This window comes from Mytilus edulis, chromosome 5 (assembly GCF_963676685.1).
Source record: "Mytilus edulis chromosome 5, xbMytEdul2.2, whole genome shotgun sequence".
Taxonomy (NCBI): Eukaryota; Metazoa; Mollusca; class Bivalvia; order Mytilida; family Mytilidae; genus Mytilus; species Mytilus edulis.
The window spans coordinates 6,004,748-6,026,059 of record NC_092348.1 but is presented as its reverse complement, the minus strand read 5'-3'; the positions used below and the strand labels follow the sequence as shown (position 1 = coordinate 6,026,059).

The window sequence follows — 21,312 nt, the reverse complement described above, 5'->3', positions numbered from 1 at the left end:
GGTCAAAATCTAGAACGTCAAATTAAGCTATGACCTTGAGATCAATTTCAAGGTCACAAACCAAGGACCTCAAATCAAAAGACCATAGGCCTTAATTATATTTAGTTAATGAATTATATCACCAAACGCGTATTTTTAAATACAAGAGGGGAGAAAACTCCCTTTTACATTCAACGTACGCTTGCAATCAAAATTTACATCTTACGACATGTCACAACTAACAATTTAGTAAAAATAATTTGTTGATATCTTATACAGTCTTTGGATATAAGTGAAAATAAGCCAAATTCAAATATTAGAATATGACCTTGACCTTTGACCTTGACCTAATTTTCATTTTTTGGGACCAAGGACCTCAAATCAAAAGATCCTAGGTCTCTATCACTTATGGTTTATAAGATAGAAATTCATATCACTTATATCAGATGCATAAGGGGAAATAACTCTCATATGGAGCGGTCATATCGCTTCGGTCAAAATAGGACAAATCATGCGAAGGATATAACGAGCAATTTTGTAAAATAAATTTGTCATAATCTTTAACGGTTGCGAAGGAGATGCGATAACAAGGAAAACAGTGTTTGGGGAGATAACTCCTACAAAGAAAAGTATTCATTTACGCAGGGTAAATTTCAAAAGCGCATAAACTGTTCGATATCATATACAAAATATCTAAGCGACATATTGCGAAACAAATGTTTATCGCAAGAACAAAAGAAGAAGAAAAACAATAGGTCTTTCCACAGAAAAGTGGAAAGACCTAATAATAAACAAAAGAAATACAGTAAGGTCTTTCCCTTTTGTAAAAGGAAAGACCTTAATAAGAATTAAAAACCAATTGTTCTCTGAAGGTCTTTCCATCAAAACAATGTATTTTGATATGAAAAGTTGTGAAACTAAGTTTAAAATGTCATTTCAATCGTCAAATGATAGCTCCTAGTAAACTGATTCCAAAAATATATTGTTTCCATACATTTTTTTTTAAATAAGGGAGATGATTTGTTACTTCCGGTTTGAAAAATCTTACTTACGATTATATTTGAATATTTACTTGACACTGATTCCAAAAATATCTGGTTCAATATACTTTTATATTAATAAAGTACAAAAAAATAGCTACTTCCGGTTAACAAAAGGTCACTTCCGGTTGTTTTTTTTCAAGGTTAAATGGTTTGATACCTTTTTCTAAAAGTTGTATATATTTATCATGTAAACATATAGAATAAAAGCAAAGGTCAAAATCTAGAACGTCAAATTAAGCTATGACCTTGAGATCAATTTCAAGGTCATAAACCAAGGACCTCAAATCAAAAGACCATAGGTCTTAATTATATTTAGTTAATGAGTTATATCACCAAACGCGTATTTTTACATACAAGAGGGGAGAAAACTCCCTTTTACATTCAACGTACGCTTGCAATCAAAATTTACATCTTACGACATGTCACAACTAACAATTTAGTAAAAATAATTTGTTGATATCTTATACAGTCTTTGGATATAAGTGAAAATAAGCCAAATTCAAATATCAGAATATGACCTTGACCTTTGACCTTGACCTAATTTTCATTTTTTGGGACCAAGGACCTCAAATCAAAAGATCCTAGGTCTCTATCACTTATGATTTATAAGATAGAAATTCATATCACTTATATGAGATGCATAAGGGGAAATAACTCTCATATGGAGCGGTCATATCGCTTCGGTCAAAAAAGGACAAATCATGCGAAGGATATAACGAGCAATTTTGTAAAATAAATTTGTCATAATCTTTTACGGTTGCGAAGGAGATGCGCTAACAAGGAAAACAGTGTTTGGGGAGATAACTCCTACAAAGAAAAGTATTCGTTTACGCAGGGTAAATTTCAAAAGCGCATAAACTGTTCTATATCATATACAAAATATCTAAGCGACATATTGCGAAACAAATGTTTATCGCAAGAACAAAATTAGGCGGAAGAAAAAAAAAAAAAAAAAATAATCAGAAGAAAAACAATAGGTCTTTCCACAGAAAAGTGGAAAGACCTAATAAGAAACGGGACAAAAACATAAAGTCTTTTTGGTGACTTAAGGTAGATACATGGTATACCGCCATCTTGGATTGTACAATCACAGTAAAAAATGGGTCTAGTTATTTGCTTAAATTTGCAAATTTTGAGACAGATTTGCAATTTAAAGGTTAGACTGTTTAATAATACAAAGAAAACTTAGTATTGTTCTGTATAATTCAAAATATTTAAACAAATATCATTTTTTGTGTTTTTAGAATCATTTTTTTTCAAATGGGCCATTTAAGGGAAGATAACTCTTTTAGTAAAAAAATTATACTGGACTGATAGGGAAATTTTTTCTTTTTACTTGTAGCAAGAAAACAAGTTCGGTGACACCACTTTTTCTTTTTTTTTTCTTAAAATATAATACAAAAACTATCTTTTCACAATTTATTTCAAAATTCTATCTCATAGATTTTTTTTATGCACACAAATGTGTTTTTCCATGAACAATCTAACCAAATTTAAGCAATTTTCAACGACATATAGCTTGAAAAATAGCACGGTGACCCATACTTTTTATTATATTTTTGAAAAGAGCATAGTAAAATCTTCATTTTGGCTAAGTATAAGAAAATTCTGTCTCAAAAAATATTTACTTATGATCTACCTTAATAATAACTAGATTTGCCATTGCAAGCATTAGCGGATGGCACCCTTCCCCTATTGCCAGGTGAGCGGTAGCATTGGTAACGGCGGCCATTTTGGAAATTCCAAACTCAAAAGTCAAGTCTACATTAGCTGGGCAACATTTGTTATAAGTTATAATAAATTTGAAGCATTTTGAAGTTTTTTGTATTTTTGCTGTTTCCATGGTAACGGCGGCCATTTTGAATATTCCAAAGTCAAACCCCCGCTGCAATTTTTTCCCTCCACAATCATATACCATTTAATGTCTCTAGAATAAATTAAACATTGATGTTCTAGAATGTTCTGTGAAAATTCAAAGTTTTGACCTTTTTGCATTGTTTCCATGGTAACAACAGCGATTTTGGAAATTCCAACGCCAAATTTCACATCTTCCGATGTTGCTCATCGTTACTGTGAAGTTTCATTAAGTTTGGAACATTTTGAGATTTTTGAATTTTTTGGAGTAGTTTCCATGGCAACATAGTAGTTCCAATGAGTGCCAAAATCATCCAACACCTGTATATAGTGGGCACCTACATTGTATTAAAATATAATGATTCTGAGTTAAATAGTATCCAAATAGTTCACCAAAACAAAAAACGGGATTTTTTCACATTTGTTTCTTTTCCATGGTAACGGCAGCCATTTTGAAAGTGCCACCCCCAAAAAGCAAATCTTCATTTGGTGGTTAACATTATGGTACAGTTCCATCTTCTTGGGTCCATTCATATGAGAGTTCCAGACTGGACAAAAATGTGTGGAAGAAAAATAATAAAAAAAACAAAAAGAAACGTAGAATAACAATATGTCACCCAAACTCCGTTTAGGGTGCCATAATAGGAAAAAAAAGAAACGTAGAATAACAATATGTCATCCCAACTCCGTTGAGGGTGCCATAATAAAAAAAAACACAATTTAAACAGGAAAATGATGTTTGTTTTTTCCATCGTTTAATAGGTTTCAGCGTTTTTTAATTTTTGCCATTTTAAAAGGGACTTTTCGAAGTGAATTTTCCTTGGTGTTCGGTATTTTGTTATTTTACTTATTATACATTATTTCCATTATTGTTTTCTGATTTTTTTTGTTCAAGAAAACACAAATTCATTTTGACATTCAAAAGATAAAACTTAGATAACCAAACATAGTAAATGTTTTGCGTTCAATACATGTATTTCAAATATGATATGGTTACATTGTAGGATGAATGTAGTTTTGTTAGTCTACGAGACGTAGAAAGGACTTTGCAAGTGATGAGTTGGTTCAAAAAACAAAGTCAAACGCAAAACTTACTGTTTAGTAAGATGACACAAACAAGCGGAAATATTGATCCAGAATCAGATTCTGATGATGAAGTACAAGAAGTCAAACAGCAGCAGGAGGTGATCTTTATTGATATATTTCTTAAATTAAGTTTGATTTACAGATGAAGACGGATATGTTCCAATTTTTCAAATCTCAATCACGTACCATTGTCCCCAAATATGACTTCCTGAATCACTTGTCGTTTGTTTCGAACGTACACACACCACGACTATACAATATTTGGGACCGGGTCTGCATAACCATCTGGCGCGACTGAGAACCATTCCGATATGCTGTGGGATTCGTGCTGTTAGTCTTTTTTCTATATGCGTGATTTATGTATGTTTTGGAATGGCATTTTCTCGTTTTTCGTTTTTATACATGGCAGTTGTCAGTTGTTTTCGACGAATGAGTTTTAATATTTTATGGTATCTTTCGCCTCTTTTTTGGTTGACCAATAATCTATATGTCAATGCACTTTACTTTTAATTTTGTTGTTTTTTAACTATCTCTACTAAATCCTTTTCCTCTTCTTGAACACATAAGGCATCAACAAAGGACCTTTAACTCGTTCAATCTTTTGCGATTTTGTCTATTTGAATCCAGGTATAACCATGTCTTTTTATGTCTGCTGCTATATCTCTTCTCCATGTGCCTTTCGGTCGTCAAGGCTTTATGTTCTCTTGTGGTGTCCATGTCAAAACCTTTTTAACATGCCAGTTGTTATCCATTCGCAATATATGTCCAATATCTTTCTACTGCCTTCTATCTATAGCTTTTCTTTAGCTTTCTGTCATTTTTTTATTTATCTAACATTAACAAGAAAATCAATTATATTACAGCTGCTGTTATAATTTTATAGGTTGATGATGTAACCAGGGCATTGATTCTTGCGATCGGAGTGAGTTACCACGCTTGTTTAAAGAACAGAGATGGCTATCGAAAAGCTGTGGCAAAGTATTTCAAATCTCCACTGAAATTGAAACAGGGAGCAGATGAAATAGAGCAGGAAATTTTAAAGTAAAAACGATATATTTATAATGGCTTTTATACGAGTTAAGATGTAATTTAATGACAAGGTGTCCATGTTAAGGAACTATTAACCATTAAAGAAAGTGCCACTTTTTAATACCGCAGATTCACTAGGCCACGATTAGACTACGATATGTGAAAAAAAATGCAAATTTTGACGATCTTAGTGCGATCGTGTAGATCGCAGTAAGGTCGTATTACGGTCGTGGTGAGGTCTTCAAGAACGTGATGAACGCGGCCACCTTTGAACATTTTCAAACCAATCATGGTGTGGTCGTGCCGAAATCATGTCGTAGTAGAAGCGTAGTTAGAGCGCTGTAAGGTTTTGGTAAGATCCCAAAGATTGCAATACCACACACATATGTATACTAGTTCAGTGAAAATGGAAGTCATACTAAAATCCAATTTATACATGAGAAACTAAATTTAAAATTCACACAAGACTGACAAAGGCAAGAGGCTCCTGGCTTGGGTGCAAAATTGACATTTTTGTCTGTATATAATTTGGACCTCTTGTCCTTTTTCTCCAACGGCTCAACCATGCTTGACACATCTGTGTCATCCCTGCTTTCGTTCACTAAAACATCGTCATTGAGCTTGATTGACCAGCAGTAGGTTGTGATTCAGGTTGTATTGGATGCATTGGTAGGTATGACATCTCGTCAGGATTATTTACTATTAGAGTTCACTCTTCATTTGCCTCTACAGCTACTCCTACCACCACGCGCGCGTGTTATGGTAGATTTTTTTAATATGATTGGGTTGTTTCTACTACTAATAAATCAGAAATATAAGGAGTATAGCAATATTTAAATGGAACACAATGTAGACGTTATTGCTGAGTTCGGTAGTAAGATCGCAGTATGAACTTAGTATAATCTTGGTAAGAACGTTCTGTAATCGCAGTAGATGCTTGATAAGATCGTGTTGCAATCGGATATATGGTATGACCGTATTGAGAACCGGATGAACGTAGAAAGATTTTGATAAGCGTAGTAAGGTAGCAGAATAAGCGGCGTGAAAACGGTGTATAATCGTAGCGGGATCGCTGTAGAAGCGTAACAAGAAGTAGCTACATCGTGAAAGCAACAAAAATTACATTTGCATACCGCGTATACCGCAATCACCACGATCTGAATTTATTTGAGATCGTTGTCTAGTGGGACTGGTGCTTAACCATTCCTTTGATGTGTTTAAGATTTTTAATTTGTCATTTGATTAAGTCTTAATGGTTGTAACATTCCTCACTATTTTACTATTTTACCTTTTGTTTGTTAAAGTTCTGGTAAACCAACCATGGTTTTCTGTGTAGTTTTGTCGGAACTGTGTTTTTTTTAGCTCTTTCATAATGGTTAAATCATTGTCTTCTGGGTTTTTATCTTTCCTGGAAAATATAAATAATCTATTAAAAGTACATATTAATACAAATTAAATACATTTAGATATTTGGGTTTCTTAGAATGCATTTCATGCACCATTTATGGACGTTAAGTTTTCTGGTATGTCCGACCGTCAGTCCGTTCATTCGTTCGTTCGTCTGTTAGTCTGGCCGTTTGTCCGTCTGTCCCGCTTCAGGTTTAAGTTTTGGGTCGAGAAAGTTTTTGATGAAGTTGAAGTCCAAGCAACTTGAAACTTAGTATACATGATTTCTATGATATGATCTTTCTAATTTCAATGCCAAATTAGAGATTTCCCCCAGTTTGTACGTTCCACTAAACATAGAAAATGAGAGTTCCGATGGAGCATCCGTGTACTATGGATACATTCTTGTTCGAACAGTGTATATATCTGTTTGGCAATAATAATGATTGTTACAGCAGCTGTTGGTTATTTATCATACTATTCTTCACAGTGAAACATCTATCTGGTGTGTCCAGTTATCAAATGTACCAGGTTTATAATTTGATATGCCAAACGCGCGTTTTGTCTTTATAAGACTCATCAGTGACACGCAGATCAAAATAATGTCAAAGCCAGATATGTGCAAAGTGAAGAGCGTTAAAGACCTTAACTTTAAAAAGTTGTGCTAAATACGGCTCAGGTAATCTATGTCTGAGATACCAAAATCCTTTGTATTTTCAATAGTTAAAAAAAAATGACCAGTCCAGACGAGTTTCAACACCGTCTGTTTTTATCTGCTTTAACATACTTGTTGTATTAGTCATTACAATGAAAACATAAAATTTGGAACGGAAATTGGGAATATGTCAAAGAGAAAAAACATCATATCAAAGAGCAGTAAAACAGCTGTTTTAAGTAAATAAATCCTCTTTTTCAAAATTCATGCCAAAAAAATGTTTTCATAAGATTAGTGATTTTTTTATGAAATGAATGTATTGGAGCTGAAAATGGTCCAAAAGCAATCAATATGTATTACCAAAATCAACTTTCACTATTTACTTTATTTTTCTGCATTTCTATTTATAGGTGCCAAACTGTATTTTTAGACAGTGTAAAGCTTGCTCCGAATATTGCAAGAAATCAGGCTTTAAAGGAGAATGTGTTTATGATGATAGTGTGCATTGAAATGAGAATACCAATGTTTTTAGTTGGTAAACCTGGAAGTTCTAAATCTTTAGCAAAGACAATAGTTTCTGATTCCATGCAGGGAAATGCTGCTCAGGATGACATCTTCAAAACCTATAAACAGGTATAATCTGATGTTCAGTAGTGTCGTTTGTTGGTTTGGTTCATAAGTGTTTCTCATATCTCGTTTCGTTTTCCATGTTTTATATAGATTAGACTGATGTTTTTCCCGTTTGAATAGTTTTATACTAGTTTTTTTTGGGGCCTATTCGTTGATCATTTTACTATCTAGGCCAAATTAGATTTTTTACCCAATTTCACGGTCCATTGAACATGGAAAATGATAATGCGAGTGGGGCATTCGTGTACTATGGACACATTCTTGTTCTTATATTGTAGTTTCAAGTCAATCAAACTAACACATCTATCACAACTATCATTTTAAAATACTATGAAGAAATACCAGATACTTTATGACCGTTTAAGCGACAGTGAATTGGAAATACATGTCGCTCTCAATTTACTTAGTAGTCATTGAAAGGGTATAATTATGCTTGATTATAAACATTCCTTTCACAAATTTTTCTGTCAAAATAACTTAGAAAATATAAAGACACTCAGTTTCGAACACCATATCCGTGAGTATTTAACACAAAAGTTAGGCACAAACAAGGGTTCAAGTAATTTTTAAATAGGAAACATGATGGTACCATGAAGATACAATCATGAGGGTATGACTTCAAAACCCACTATTACAGTTATGTTTTAGGTTTATCATCCATACATTGTCAATGTTAAAAGAGCAACTACAGATTTAAAAGGGATATTCAAACTCAGTCGAAAACAATGCTATGTCAAACGATGAAAAGATAAACAGTAAACAAAACATAACAAAAGAAAACTGAGCAACACAAACCCTACAAAACACAAGTGTGATCTCAGGTGCTAAAAAAGGTTAACAGATTCTGTTTTACATGCGAGACCCTGACAGTTACTCTTGTAAGCTAAGTTGATAAGCTTTATTGAGTTACAAGTCATGGCGGTTTACAAAAAGTATGCAAAGAAATGATAATAACTATAAGATGGATAAAAGTGTCATAATAAGTCATAGACAAACTTTTTACTTTTGTATTCTCTGAATCAATGTTAGTTTATATCATAAAAAAAAAGAATATGTGGCAACAAATATCTTTTAAGTGGAAGAATGTTTCTGTTATCAAAAGCTATGGTAAAAATCGTATTAGCTAGCTTTAAGAATCGATCATTAATGCAAGTGATTTATATATTTTTTTTCTATAAAATGTCTTTACAGTACATGTAAAACGAAAAGTGTGCATCGAATAAACATTTCCTTTTGCTTTTTTAAATCTATTTATTTGTGAACTCAGTATTTTAAAAACTTTGGTTTGTTTTCAGGTTCAGATGGTATCTTACCAATGCAGTCCTTTATCAGTACCAGAAGGAATTATTGGTGCATTTCGACAGTGTGCATCTTACCAAAGGGATAAAGACCTTGACAGATATGTGTCAGTAGTTGTATTAGATGAAGTTGGTCTTGCTGAGGACTCTCCAAAAATGCCATTGAAGGTTAACAATATATAAAATCAAATTATTCACCTTTAAATTAATTCTTGTGCACATGATTTTACATTTAAGTATCTGGAAATAAAGACAGTATTCAAAATTCATAAATTGATACAGAAAAATACAAATGCGAGTTACAAACTAAAACTGAGGGAAACGCATCAAATACGACACAACAGACACACAACACCGACCAGGGTTATCCGCATGGGACAAAAACATCATTATTATTAAGAATAATACATAGTTTTGCAAAAAGTTAATTCTATAAAATGACTATATAATAGAGAAAACCCTCTTAAAAAATCCAATTTGAATATTTTTAGAACATTATTTGCTATTGTTCACACCAGTGGTTCGTCGTATTTTGTTAAAATAGAACTAAGAAAATGTGGTTTAAGTGCTTATACGACAACTCTCTATATCACAATATGGAATGTAAACATTAATAGGTATTTTTTCACACCAAATACCAAGCTATAAAGGATCCTAAATGACTAGTGTAAAACATTTGAAACAGGAAAACAATTGTTTAATCTAAATAAAAAAAACGAGAAAAGAGAAATACTTCTGAACCACATTAATAAACGACAACCACTAAAAGAATGTGATATAAGTGTTAATGGGACAACTGTCTTCCAAATCACAATATGTAAAAGTAAACATTAATAGGTCTTTATTCACACCAAACACAAAGTTATGAATGATCCGAAATGACTAGTGTAAAACATATAAAACAGGAAAACAATGATTTAATCTATATAAAAAAACGAAAAAAGAGAAATACTTATGAATCATATTGACAAACGAAAACCACGAAACAATAGGCTCCTGATTTAGGATATCTGTAAACAAATGTTTTAACTGGAACCAACCTGCACCCAGACAGGAACCAAATGTGTAAAATAACAACACAGAAAGTCTATACTTAGTAAAACTCCATAAGCTCAACCGATGTTTTTCCATTGTCATTCAGGGCTGATTCTGTTAACTCGACTTCTTCTCTCTTTTGTAGACATATTATTTTATACAGATGATTTTTTTTTATTGATTATAATAATAATATTAATAATTCTTTATTTAAAGTGGGTTACACAGTTAGCTATAAAGCTAATCTTCCCTGAGGGCCCTCATGAAATACAATGAAATATAACAAACAACTACAAAATATCAAACAGACACACATACATGAATAATGAAATAAAAATTGTCATGAAGTATACAAATTTTTAAAACAGGTAAAAATTACAAATTCATATATGACATATATATAGTAATAACATCAACAGTAACAAGTTTGAGTAAGTGTGGGAAAATTATCATACATATAAAAAACACAAATTTTCTAATGATTCCAACCAGTAATTCTTTAAATCGTTTTTTTTTAATGAGCTTGTACTTGATGTTGATTTTTTCAGGAATATTGGTAAATTATTCCATAAGATAGATCCTGAATATATAAAAGATTTCTTATAAAGCTCTGTTTTGGCTTTTGAACATGTAAATTTTTGCAAGAGGAATTTCTCAAACAATATTGGTTTATTTCTGGCATTTCTTTATTTTTTTCAGTAAGATATACAGGGCTTCATTTTTCAGGCATTTCTGCATCAAAACTGATTTGTGGTATGAGATTCTGTTTTCTACTGTCATCCATCCAAGCTGTTAAAATAGTGGAGCTGATGATGAAAGTGGATCAGCATCTTAAATAATTATTGCAGCTTTTTTCTGCAATTTTGTTATTCTGACTAACTAATTTTTAGCACAACCACTCCAAATAATACAACAATAATCTATCAGTGGGAGAATATAACCAATTATAAAATAATGTTCTTAGATCAGTATTCAGAAATTTCTTGATTTTAGAGAGTAAAAAAAGTCTAGATGAAATTGATGAACATAGGTAATTAATATGGCCTGTCAAGGACAGATAAGAGTCAATTCTAACACCTAACGGTTTTTCAATAGATGATTTTTGAAGAATATTATTCTCAATAGTTAGAACTGGTTCTGCTTGATTTAAACGCAACCTTTGTCTTGTACCTATAACCAACATTTCGTCTTATACGAATTTATGAACCTGCTATTTTCATGACACCATTTTTCAACACATTGGAGATCATCTTGTACTTTTAATTGCATATCAGCGATAGTCTCTCCTGATGTATGCATAGTTGTATACAACATTCCGAGATTAAAAAAAAGAAATGTCAAGGCTACGCTTCTCTTTATATTAGTTGAGATTTCTCTGTATAAACTTAAACATTGTTTATCAAAAGATCGTTACAGATGAACTACCACAAAAGATAAGTTTTCAGAACTTGTACCATTTGCCTTACCGAGATAAAACAGATTATTGACAGAATATTGGCATTTTTAATAAATATATGTCGATTTTTTTTTAGTAAAACAGATTATTATATTACCAGTCCATTACATGCTCTATATCATTGCTAATGATCAAATGTGGGATGTCTTTTTTTGCAGACTTTGCACCCACTTTTAGAGGATGGATGCATCGATGACGAAAATCAAGAGAAATATAAAAAGGTAAAACATATCATTTGATTTTACAATTTGATTAGTGACTTTACGTTTTGAATTTTCCTCGGAGTTCATTATTTTTGTGCTTTAACGTCTTTTTATTCTTATTTTGAAAATTCCTTTGTACAGAGTTTTGCTTTATATTGATCGGAAGTAAAGGTGTTTATTCAGTTTCAATTGAGTATACACGTATTCATATAAAAACTAATTTATATTATGGCTATGTGGCCTCAACATATAACATTTAAAAGTCAAGTGTTTTAATAAACTTTTTGTAAATGTCATTTATATTTGATTTGGTGTTATTTAGATATATTTTGTTATGTTTTGATGGCTCATATATACGTGAAGGTATTGCATTAATTTATTCCATTATAAGGCTTTATCTTTGATTATACTATATCACCATATATATGCCCTGAAAAGTGTCGCTTATATTGATGTTGAAACCAAGAGGACGATGCTGCCAATAATTGGTTAAACTTAAAAGAAACAGGCAAAAAGATGTTCCAGCTAGATTTTTGATTCGTGTTACATTATTAACATTGTTGCATTCAGTTTTTAAAAGACGATATCTCTTTTTCCTCTAATGCGATCTTAAATTGAGTTTGTGAGGAAGAATACACAAGTGTTACATTTTCTGTCGTCATGGTTTAGGTCTTCAACAATCTTTTCATATTTGGCACTGGATTGTTACTAAAAAAGAACATCTGATTCAGAGTCTCAAATTTTGTTTAAAGCAGACATATCTGAGCCTATATAGTATAACTTCGTTCGTGTAAAATAAAATGTTTCTCCTATAGGTTGCCTTCATTGGTATATCAAATTGGTCACTTGATCCGGCTAAAATGAACCGTGGTATACTTGTACAACGTGACGTTCCTGATATAACTGAATTGATTGAAAGTGCAGAGTAAGGTTTATTATTTTATTGTTGTTTTTATGATATTAATTTGTGTACTTATTGCATTAGGTGCTATGATATAAATTGAAAATTCGATTAAAGTATGAAGTTCATTGATTGTTTTCTTTATTTTCATTAGGCAATATGAATAAAGAATTTATAATGCCGAAAGTAGAATAACGAATGCTATTCAACTTGTCCCGAGCCAAAGAAAAAAAAGAATAATTCTCTCAGATTCTTTATTTGAAATCTCTTCATGGTTTTGGTTTCATATAAATGCACAAGAAAGTGATATAAAGGACAAGATGTTGAACCGGAAGAAAGAAAACGAAACAAATTAGCATTTTCTTCCTATATGCATTTTTATATTGACAGGGGGATTTGTTGCACAAACAGAAACGTATTGAACTGTATAAAACCACTTATACAGCCACTTGCAGAGTCGTATTTAGATCTGTTTCAGCTGGCCTCAGCGGAAATGAGAGAATTTTTTGGACTCAGAGATTTTTATAGGTAAAATAATTACCATTTCTAAAGATATATTAAATGAATCAAATATAACAGTTATGCACCAGATCAGCTGTTTATTTGTTGCGAATGAAAAGACATTTGTAATTAATATAACATTATAATATATGACGTACTATAGGTTGTACTTCTGTAAATATAGACAATGTGATTTCCTATTTTGTCTAAAACTGTTCGAATTCTTATCTTAAAGAGGATAATATAAAACTATTTTTTTAAATATCAAAACTGTGCAGCATATATACATTAATTTGCCTTGTACTTCTAAAATTTTAAACTTACACTTACACAATATTTGAAAATGAACATATAGAATATATTTGAGTAGTAAATTTCATGCTACTAGTATATCTTTCAGTTTAATCAAGATGTTGTATGCATTTGCATCAAAATCGGAACAGAAACCAACATGGCTAGAATTGCAACATTGTATATTGAGAAATTTCGGTGGCTTGGACACTATCAAACCTGTGGATATTTTTTGTAGAAAAGTTATTGTAGAAAGATATGAACAGGTATAGAAAAATAGATGTTTAACTAATAATAGGGTAAAAATGATTAGTTGGATGTCTTCATACATGAGGAGAAATAAATAACAAAACACATCAAAAACGAATGGACGAAACTGTCATATTATAGTTGTATTATAGTTCGTTTCTGTTTATGTTACATTTTAACGTTGTGTTTCTGTTGTGTCGTTTGTTTTGTCTTATTTTTGAGTGTGAATTAACATTGCTATAATACGTGTCACGGTAATTATCTATCCTTAATCCATGTATTTGGTTTTGATGTTATATTTGTTATTCTCATAGGATTTTGTCTAATGCTTAGTCCGTTTCTGTGTGTGTTACATTTTAATGTTGTATCGTTGTTCTCCTCTTGTATTTAATGCGTTTCCCTAAGTCTTATTTTCTTACCCCGATTTTGTTTCTTGTCAATGGATTTATGAGTTTTGAACAGCGGCATACTACTGTTGCCTTTACTCGTAAGTTTCTCAAAACTAATATTTAGACTTGAGCTTGACGGGTGTCGCGTATTGAACAGGATCTGCTTATTCTCTCACCTGAGTTCACCTCCAGTTATTAGTTGGGTTCGTGTTGCGGTTGTACCCCTATTTGCGACATTTTTACCTACTGTATCATTTTTACCTATTTGTTACTTAACTTTTTTAAATTGTCTTATTGCAATAAAAAGTTATATGAATATTATCCCTGGGTATTCAGTTGTAATCTAATAGGGAAACTTGATGAAATGCTGTACACCAAGTTTAATTGTTAAACAGCAATATGTGCAATAAAGAATCAATTAGAGAAAAAAAAAAAAAAAAAAGTGTAACAATTTTCGAATCAATTAAATGGTAAAGTGTGATAAATAATGCTATGATAATAATCCTACCAAAAATGCGTTTATCAAATCTTTGTCAATATAATGGAATTTGATGCGACTGTCATACAAATTAAGCGCTTTAAAATCAGTTTTGATCCGTACTTTTCTAGATTTGAAAATGCATTTACCATGTGATGAATATGACAGTTGTGTCCATTTGTTTGATAAACGCATTTTTGGTAGGATTAATATCCAAGTCAGGAGTATGACAGTTCTTGTCCATTCGTTTTTTGATACGTTTTGTTATTTGATTTTGCCATGTGATTATGGACTTTCCGAATTGATTTTTCTCTAAGTTCAGTATTTTTGTGATTCTACTTTTTACTGGTGCTTTCAGATATTTAATGAATGTATGTTGTGCATCTAAAGTAACCTCTTATTTGTTGTATTATAAGCTCAGTCTTTATCAACTGCGTTTATACCACTGTCCTAGGTAAGGGGAGTGTTGCTATCCAGCTAACATGTTTAACCCCACAACACTCTCTACGTATGTGTCTGCCCAAAGTCAGGAGCCTGTAATTCAGTGGTTGTCGTTTGTATATGTGTTACATATTTGTTTTTCGTTCATTTTTTGTACATAAATGAGGCCGTTAGCTTTCTCTTTTAAGATTGTTATTTCGGGAACCTTTTAAAGCTGACTATGCGGTATCTGCTTTACTCATTGTTGAAGGCTGTATAGTGACCTATAGTGGTTAATTTCTGTGTCATTTTGGTCTTTCGTGGAGAGTTATCTCATTGGCAATCACACCACATGTTTTTTTATATTTATCTTGTCGAACAATTCTTATAGATAGACATCATATTGGTTATGGGTCTATCATGACTTTTTTTTTATGAAAAAAAATCATCAGCATTGTATTATCTGCTTATAGAATATGTATATCCAGTTGTCGCTTTGACATATTCACCATTTCCTTTCTCAATTTTATATCAAATTTCTATACCTAGCCAAAAGTTGATGATCCTGACAATTCGCCACCAGGACTGATCCAGGCTTGTCTTATAGGAGACAAAATTTCCAATAGGTAATCATAATTATAACATAGACATACCTTTTTAATTTTGCTAATCACGACACATTCACTCAAGACGTTTAAGTTTTTTTAAGGAAAAGAATAAAACAATGGAAAGATGTATCATATTTTCTGTATATTGTTTTCAAGAGTCGTATATATATATGTGTGTGTGTCAACACGATTTAATAACAATATTTTCGTTTAATAACACCTTATATCAGTACCGTTGTGCAAATCTTTAGACTGATTTTAATATATATATATAACTCGTCTAAACACCAATCCAACAATGTTAGATCTGTAAATTTGCTTTCGCAAATTTTTGTTCTTCCCTCGTCGGGATTCGAACATATGCTACTGTGATATCGTGACACTAAATCGCCTGCACTGCAGCCGTCCCGCTAGACCACACGACCACCTGGGCTCAATAATTTAACTTTCAGTGGCCGTGTGTTACCTTTCCTCGCCAGTTTTTAATCTAGCGGCGTACTACAGTACATGATATATAAGGCATGGAAATGTTATTGTTACAGATCAGCTCAATTATCTATAGTAAAGGATCCTACATATTAATGTAAGATACAGTCACAGAAAATAATTATATTTATAAGTACGCCTGAGTCAGTGACAACTCTACAACAGATTTATCCATCGGATCGCCATCAATGATGGTGTTACATGGCTGTGTACATTATGTATATACAACTCGTCTTAACATCAACCCAACAATGTTAGATCTGTAAATTTGCTTTCGCAATTTTTTGTTCTTCCCTCGACGGGATTCGAACCCATGCTACTGTGATATCGTGACACCAAATCGCCTGCACTGCAGCCGTCCCGCTAGACCACACGACCACCTGGATATATATAAACGCATAAAAAGTGTACATAACAACACCAATAACATAAAAAGGAACTATAAATGTAATTATTTATAAATATTTCGGATAACAGATAACCTTCATCGGTATATATGATTGTGATGTTGAATGAATCAATTTTCAGTCTACTTAGATTAAGATGTTACAATCTTGAAATTTATACAATAAAAAAGTCAAACCGAACATCAGGTAAGGCGCTTGCACAATTCTTAAAATTTGTTAAACACGACATAGGTTATATGACTAATTACATCAGAGAGTTCAAATGTATGCTTTAAATAAAAATAATAATGTGCGATATGAAATAGCACAATTCAAAAGCTTTAACGATGTCGACAATTATGATGTTACAAGAAAGATTGCATCAATAAGAATTCCAAATTAACAGCACTGAACGGTCTAAATTTGTAAATATTTCAGATTTTACAACGGTAGTGTAGTTACATTAGAGTCTGTGATGTTTATAACACACGGCCGTTAAAATATAATAATAAATTTTGACTAAAGTAAACTAGTTGAACGTGGCTTGGTACTTATACATACCTAAAAAAATGAAGCAATTAAAATTGCTATTTTCAAGAGATTCGTTTTAGAGATTTATTAGTACCAAGCATTTGACTTACAGGTCGAACAACTGATGTTCTTTAACCCTGCTGACTGCCATTGGCGATTGCCAAATAAAATTGATCACAAGATGTAACAAAATGGATCTTAATATAAATTTAATACTTAACAGAAATTTATTTGTGGCCACGATGTTATGCCACAAACATAAGGTGTCAATATGTTTTCACAGCACCAGATCCGTATTCGACAAGACATGTCTCTTCAGTGATGTTAGGGATCGAAACGGTATTGGGAAGGCCATATAAAAAGTACCCTAACTTTTAGATAAACTCTTAAATTTTAAGAGTCAATATAGGATGAACGGATCATATAAACCGGAGTGAAAATATAATACGAACCCAAACGAAAAAATATAAACGAGTCTAAATTGAAAACTACGTTCAAACATATGATTGCGTTGGATAAAAACCGCAATTTTTATACGTGTGCATGTAAAACAAATTTCGTTGTAGAAGGGTCTAAAAACAGCACAAACAACATTTTCCAAAAGACCAAAAATGTGAAAGAGTATACTTAAACAAAAGCATTTGACGAACAACTGATGTTCTTTAACCTTGCTGACTGCCATTGGCGATTGCCAAATAAAACTGATCACAAGATGTAACAAAATGGATCTTAATATAAATTTGTATATATACATCTTCCTATACCTTCCTATATCTATATCTATTTTGTTTTCATGTCTTTATTCTTAAATTATTTGTAAGTATGAAATATTTGATGTGTTCATTAATTTATGTGTATACTGTGAATTCATTTATTTTCGTGGGTATCAATTTTCGTGGATTGCGAAGAATTAACATGTTCGTGGATATTTAATTTCGTTGTTTAATGCGTTTCCCTCGGTTTTAGTTTGTTACCCCGATTTTGTTTTTTGTCCATGGATTTATGAGTTTTGAATAGCGGTATAATACTGTTGCCTTTATTTGCCAAAATCTACATACAAGCCTTTAAAAAATTCGGTGTTCGTTGAACATTTAAATTCGTGGTTTACCTGTTGCCACGAAATCCACGAAAGGTGGTATCCAACGAACAATAATGAATCCAAAGTATTTTGTTTTTGTTTTGGAGAAGACGTTACTAAGTTGTAATACTTGTGACTGATCCTTTTGTCATTTATTTATGTTTTAACTATATCTATAGGAAGGAGAAAATAACATATTCTTAGATTAAATTCTAAACGTAAGATTTTATTTTAGTGAGACTAGATACTTGTTATTACTGACAGAGAATTATGGTGCTCTGACAATATTACAGCAGAAAATATTTGCCATGGAGAATGTAATGGTTATATTTGGTAGTAGCTTTCCTAGTGACCAGGAATATACACAGGTTTATTATATCTATAGACACACAGTTGTATTGTATAAATTCAAAATAAAAAAGAAGAAAATAATGTAATTTCTACATTGATTGAACACAAGCTTATCATTAAATGTAAAAACAAGGTTTTATACATCTGTATGTAAATAATTATACTTCAATACATATTTCGTTTGTTATCGTAAATTGAGGTGGTACCCAAAACCTTCATCAAAATTAATTTGGCTCGTTTAATTTTCATAACATTTTGAAAAAGTATTTACATGGACCCTTTGACAAAAATATAAAAATTTCCAAAAAATTGAACTAACCAATTTATCAGAAAAATTACACTGCTTGTAAAGCAGTTTGACAAACACTAATTTTGATCATTGAGAAGCTTAATAAATCCTTATTAACGCAACGTAAATTAAACGTTTAGCTGATTTACAGAGTAATCTCCGTGTAGTGTAAGGTACCATTTTAAGGCAACTTCATTTTAACCATGTCTGGCATATTAAATTATAAGCCTGGTACTTTTCAAACCGGTATAGCCATTTATTTATTTCTTGCTAAGTCAGAATTAAATAAAACGGTAAGCAACATATATATTTGGACATGTATAAGACAAAATGGAGGACGCTCTCACCTCAACATGACTATCGCACTTCAGCGTCCTCATTGCACCAAGTCATGCATACACATTCTTAAAAGAATACATGACATAATCCCATTATTGATGTTACGAAGACAAAAAGGTGACTTTAAAGTAAAGGTCATTAAAATATTTTATCAAAACATATTCTATCTGTAATAACTTGATGATTTTCAAAGTTCAAAAAATAACAATCGATCTCACAAATATCTTGCAATAGCTTTTGAAAATTATAAACAACAAACTTTGTAATGGTATAAAAATCTTATTTTTTATTTTTTATTCATGTCAACAGATATGTAGGAATATCAACAGCATTAAAGTTTGTATGGAAACAGGTAGCACAGTTATATTGCTCAATCTGGAAAACCTGTATGAAAGTCTCTACGATGCATTGAATCAGGTATGATCACACAATAAGAACAACCAACTAATATATTAACACCAATATAAGTCTTAAAAATATCAAAAGAGTAAAATCATAAAAAATACCGACCCCGAGGAAAATTCTTATCGGAATGTCTTCAATCAAATGGCAAAATCAAATGAGAAAACACATCAAACGGAATGGACAACAAATGTCATATTCCTGAGCCGGTACAAGCATTTTCAATGTAGAAAATGGTGGACTGAACCTTGTTTCATAGCGTAAAACCTCTCACTTACATTTAAAAAAAATAGATAAACATCAAAAACGGTTTTAATTTTTTGAATGGCGAAAACAAACGATTCGTGAATATTTTTATTAAGATTTTAAATTTGGATTTTATATATATGTGAGTGCTAATTACTATTTAAAAATTATCTTTCAGTATTATGTAGAATTTGGTGGCGAGCGATACGTTGATCTTGGTCTTGGTACACACAGGGTAAAATGTCGAGTCCATAAAAAGTTCAGGTATTCATATACAGATTTTCAGTCAGGACTCTACTTCGTCAAAATTATCTCCCCATTATGCCAGTTCATTTTCACAATCGTAGAAATGGAAGCTATTGTAGGGATGACGCGCTATCAATTTTGCTCTTGGAAACCGATAAATTTTTCCACATTGCACCGTACGATCCTTATATGTCAGTTGTATTTTAAAAGACAAACGTATCAACAACAGACAGTTGTTGGCATGACACGTGTTATCATCTTCTCATATATGTTATGATGGTATGATACTAAACCCCTAACGGGAGGATTGTGCCTGATGTTCATATGATGAAATCATTATCTTTCAGTCACTTTTATTGAAGTCTGGAGCTGGCATGTCAGTTAACTGCTAGTAGTCTGTTGTTATTTATGTATTATTGTCATTTTGTTTATTTCCTTTGGTTACATCTTCTGACATCAGATTCAGACTTCTCTTGAACTGAATTTTAATGTGCGTATTGTTATGCGTTTACTTTTCTATATTAGCTAGAGGTATAGGGGGAGGGTTGAGATCTCACAAATATGTTTAACCCAGCCCTATTTTTGCGCCTGTCCCAAGTCATGAGCCTCTGGCCTTTATAAGTCTGGTATTATTTTAATTTTGGTTTTTGTGTACAATTTGGAAATTAGTATGGCGTTCATTATCACTGAACTAGTATATATTTGTTTAGGGGCCATCTGGAGGACGCCTCCGGGTGCGGGAATTTCTCGCTACATTAAATACCTGTTGGTGACCAGCTGCTGTTGTTTTGTTCTTTGGTCGGGTTGTTGTCTCTTTGACATATTCCTCATTTCCATTCTCAATTTTAGCTAATGAGCATCAGTTAATAATCTTGTCTGCAATGATTTAACTTAAAATTATTGTCTGATCGGTTGTCAGGTGAAATTTTCGAAAATTCATAAACATTTAAAAAAAAATCTTATTAAAAATTTCGTGGAAGGGCAAACTAGATTTGTTAAGTGTATGAAGACTATAAACCCTAATTTACACACACAAAAAAATATAATTTTTCGAAGATATGCATTTTCATCATCCAACTTTAAAGACTGTCGTCAAGTATTCAGTAAAATGATAGCTATTCGAACACACCTTCTCTGTTTTTGTGACTAATTAGATAGGTATTTCACTTGACCCATATATTTCATCTTTTAGTACTATGATTTTTTTGTGTTATAAAGTCAACCTGTAGCTTTAATTTATAAAAATGATAGAATCTGAAGCGAGACAATGTATGAAATATTCTTACTTTGTACGATATCAAGACAAAATACTCAACTCAAAGACGCCCTAATATAAAAAGGTGCACTCGATTTTCTCTTTTTAGTACAATTGTTATCCATTTTTTAAATTTTTTTCTTCAGTCACATTATGGAAGGGCAGACTCGAAAATTACTGAACTAATAGATTGATATGTTTTACGTCCGTGC

At 31.9% G+C, this 21,312-nt stretch overlaps 1 protein-coding gene across 1 annotated transcript in view; it reads left to right on the top strand.

The window, feature by feature from the left end:
* The window catches only part of LOC139522674 (E3 ubiquitin-protein ligase RNF213-like), a 194,954-nt gene that overhangs the window by 152,505 nt on the left and 21,137 nt on the right, over positions 1-21,312 (top strand). The window contains exons 15-26 of the mRNA XM_071316142.1: positions 3,881-4,060; positions 4,846-5,003; positions 7,443-7,665; positions 8,958-9,128; positions 11,610-11,672; positions 12,470-12,579; positions 12,946-13,083; positions 13,457-13,613; positions 15,433-15,509; positions 18,208-18,340; positions 19,261-19,368; positions 19,778-19,863. Of these exons, the coding sequence (XP_071172243.1) occupies positions 3,881-4,060; positions 4,846-5,003; positions 7,443-7,665; positions 8,958-9,128; positions 11,610-11,672; positions 12,470-12,579; positions 12,946-13,083; positions 13,457-13,613; positions 15,433-15,509; positions 18,208-18,340; positions 19,261-19,368; positions 19,778-19,863 (1,604 nt within the window). The remainder of the gene's footprint in view (positions 1-3,880; positions 4,061-4,845; positions 5,004-7,442; positions 7,666-8,957; positions 9,129-11,609; positions 11,673-12,469; positions 12,580-12,945; positions 13,084-13,456; positions 13,614-15,432; positions 15,510-18,207; positions 18,341-19,260; positions 19,369-19,777; positions 19,864-21,312) is intronic.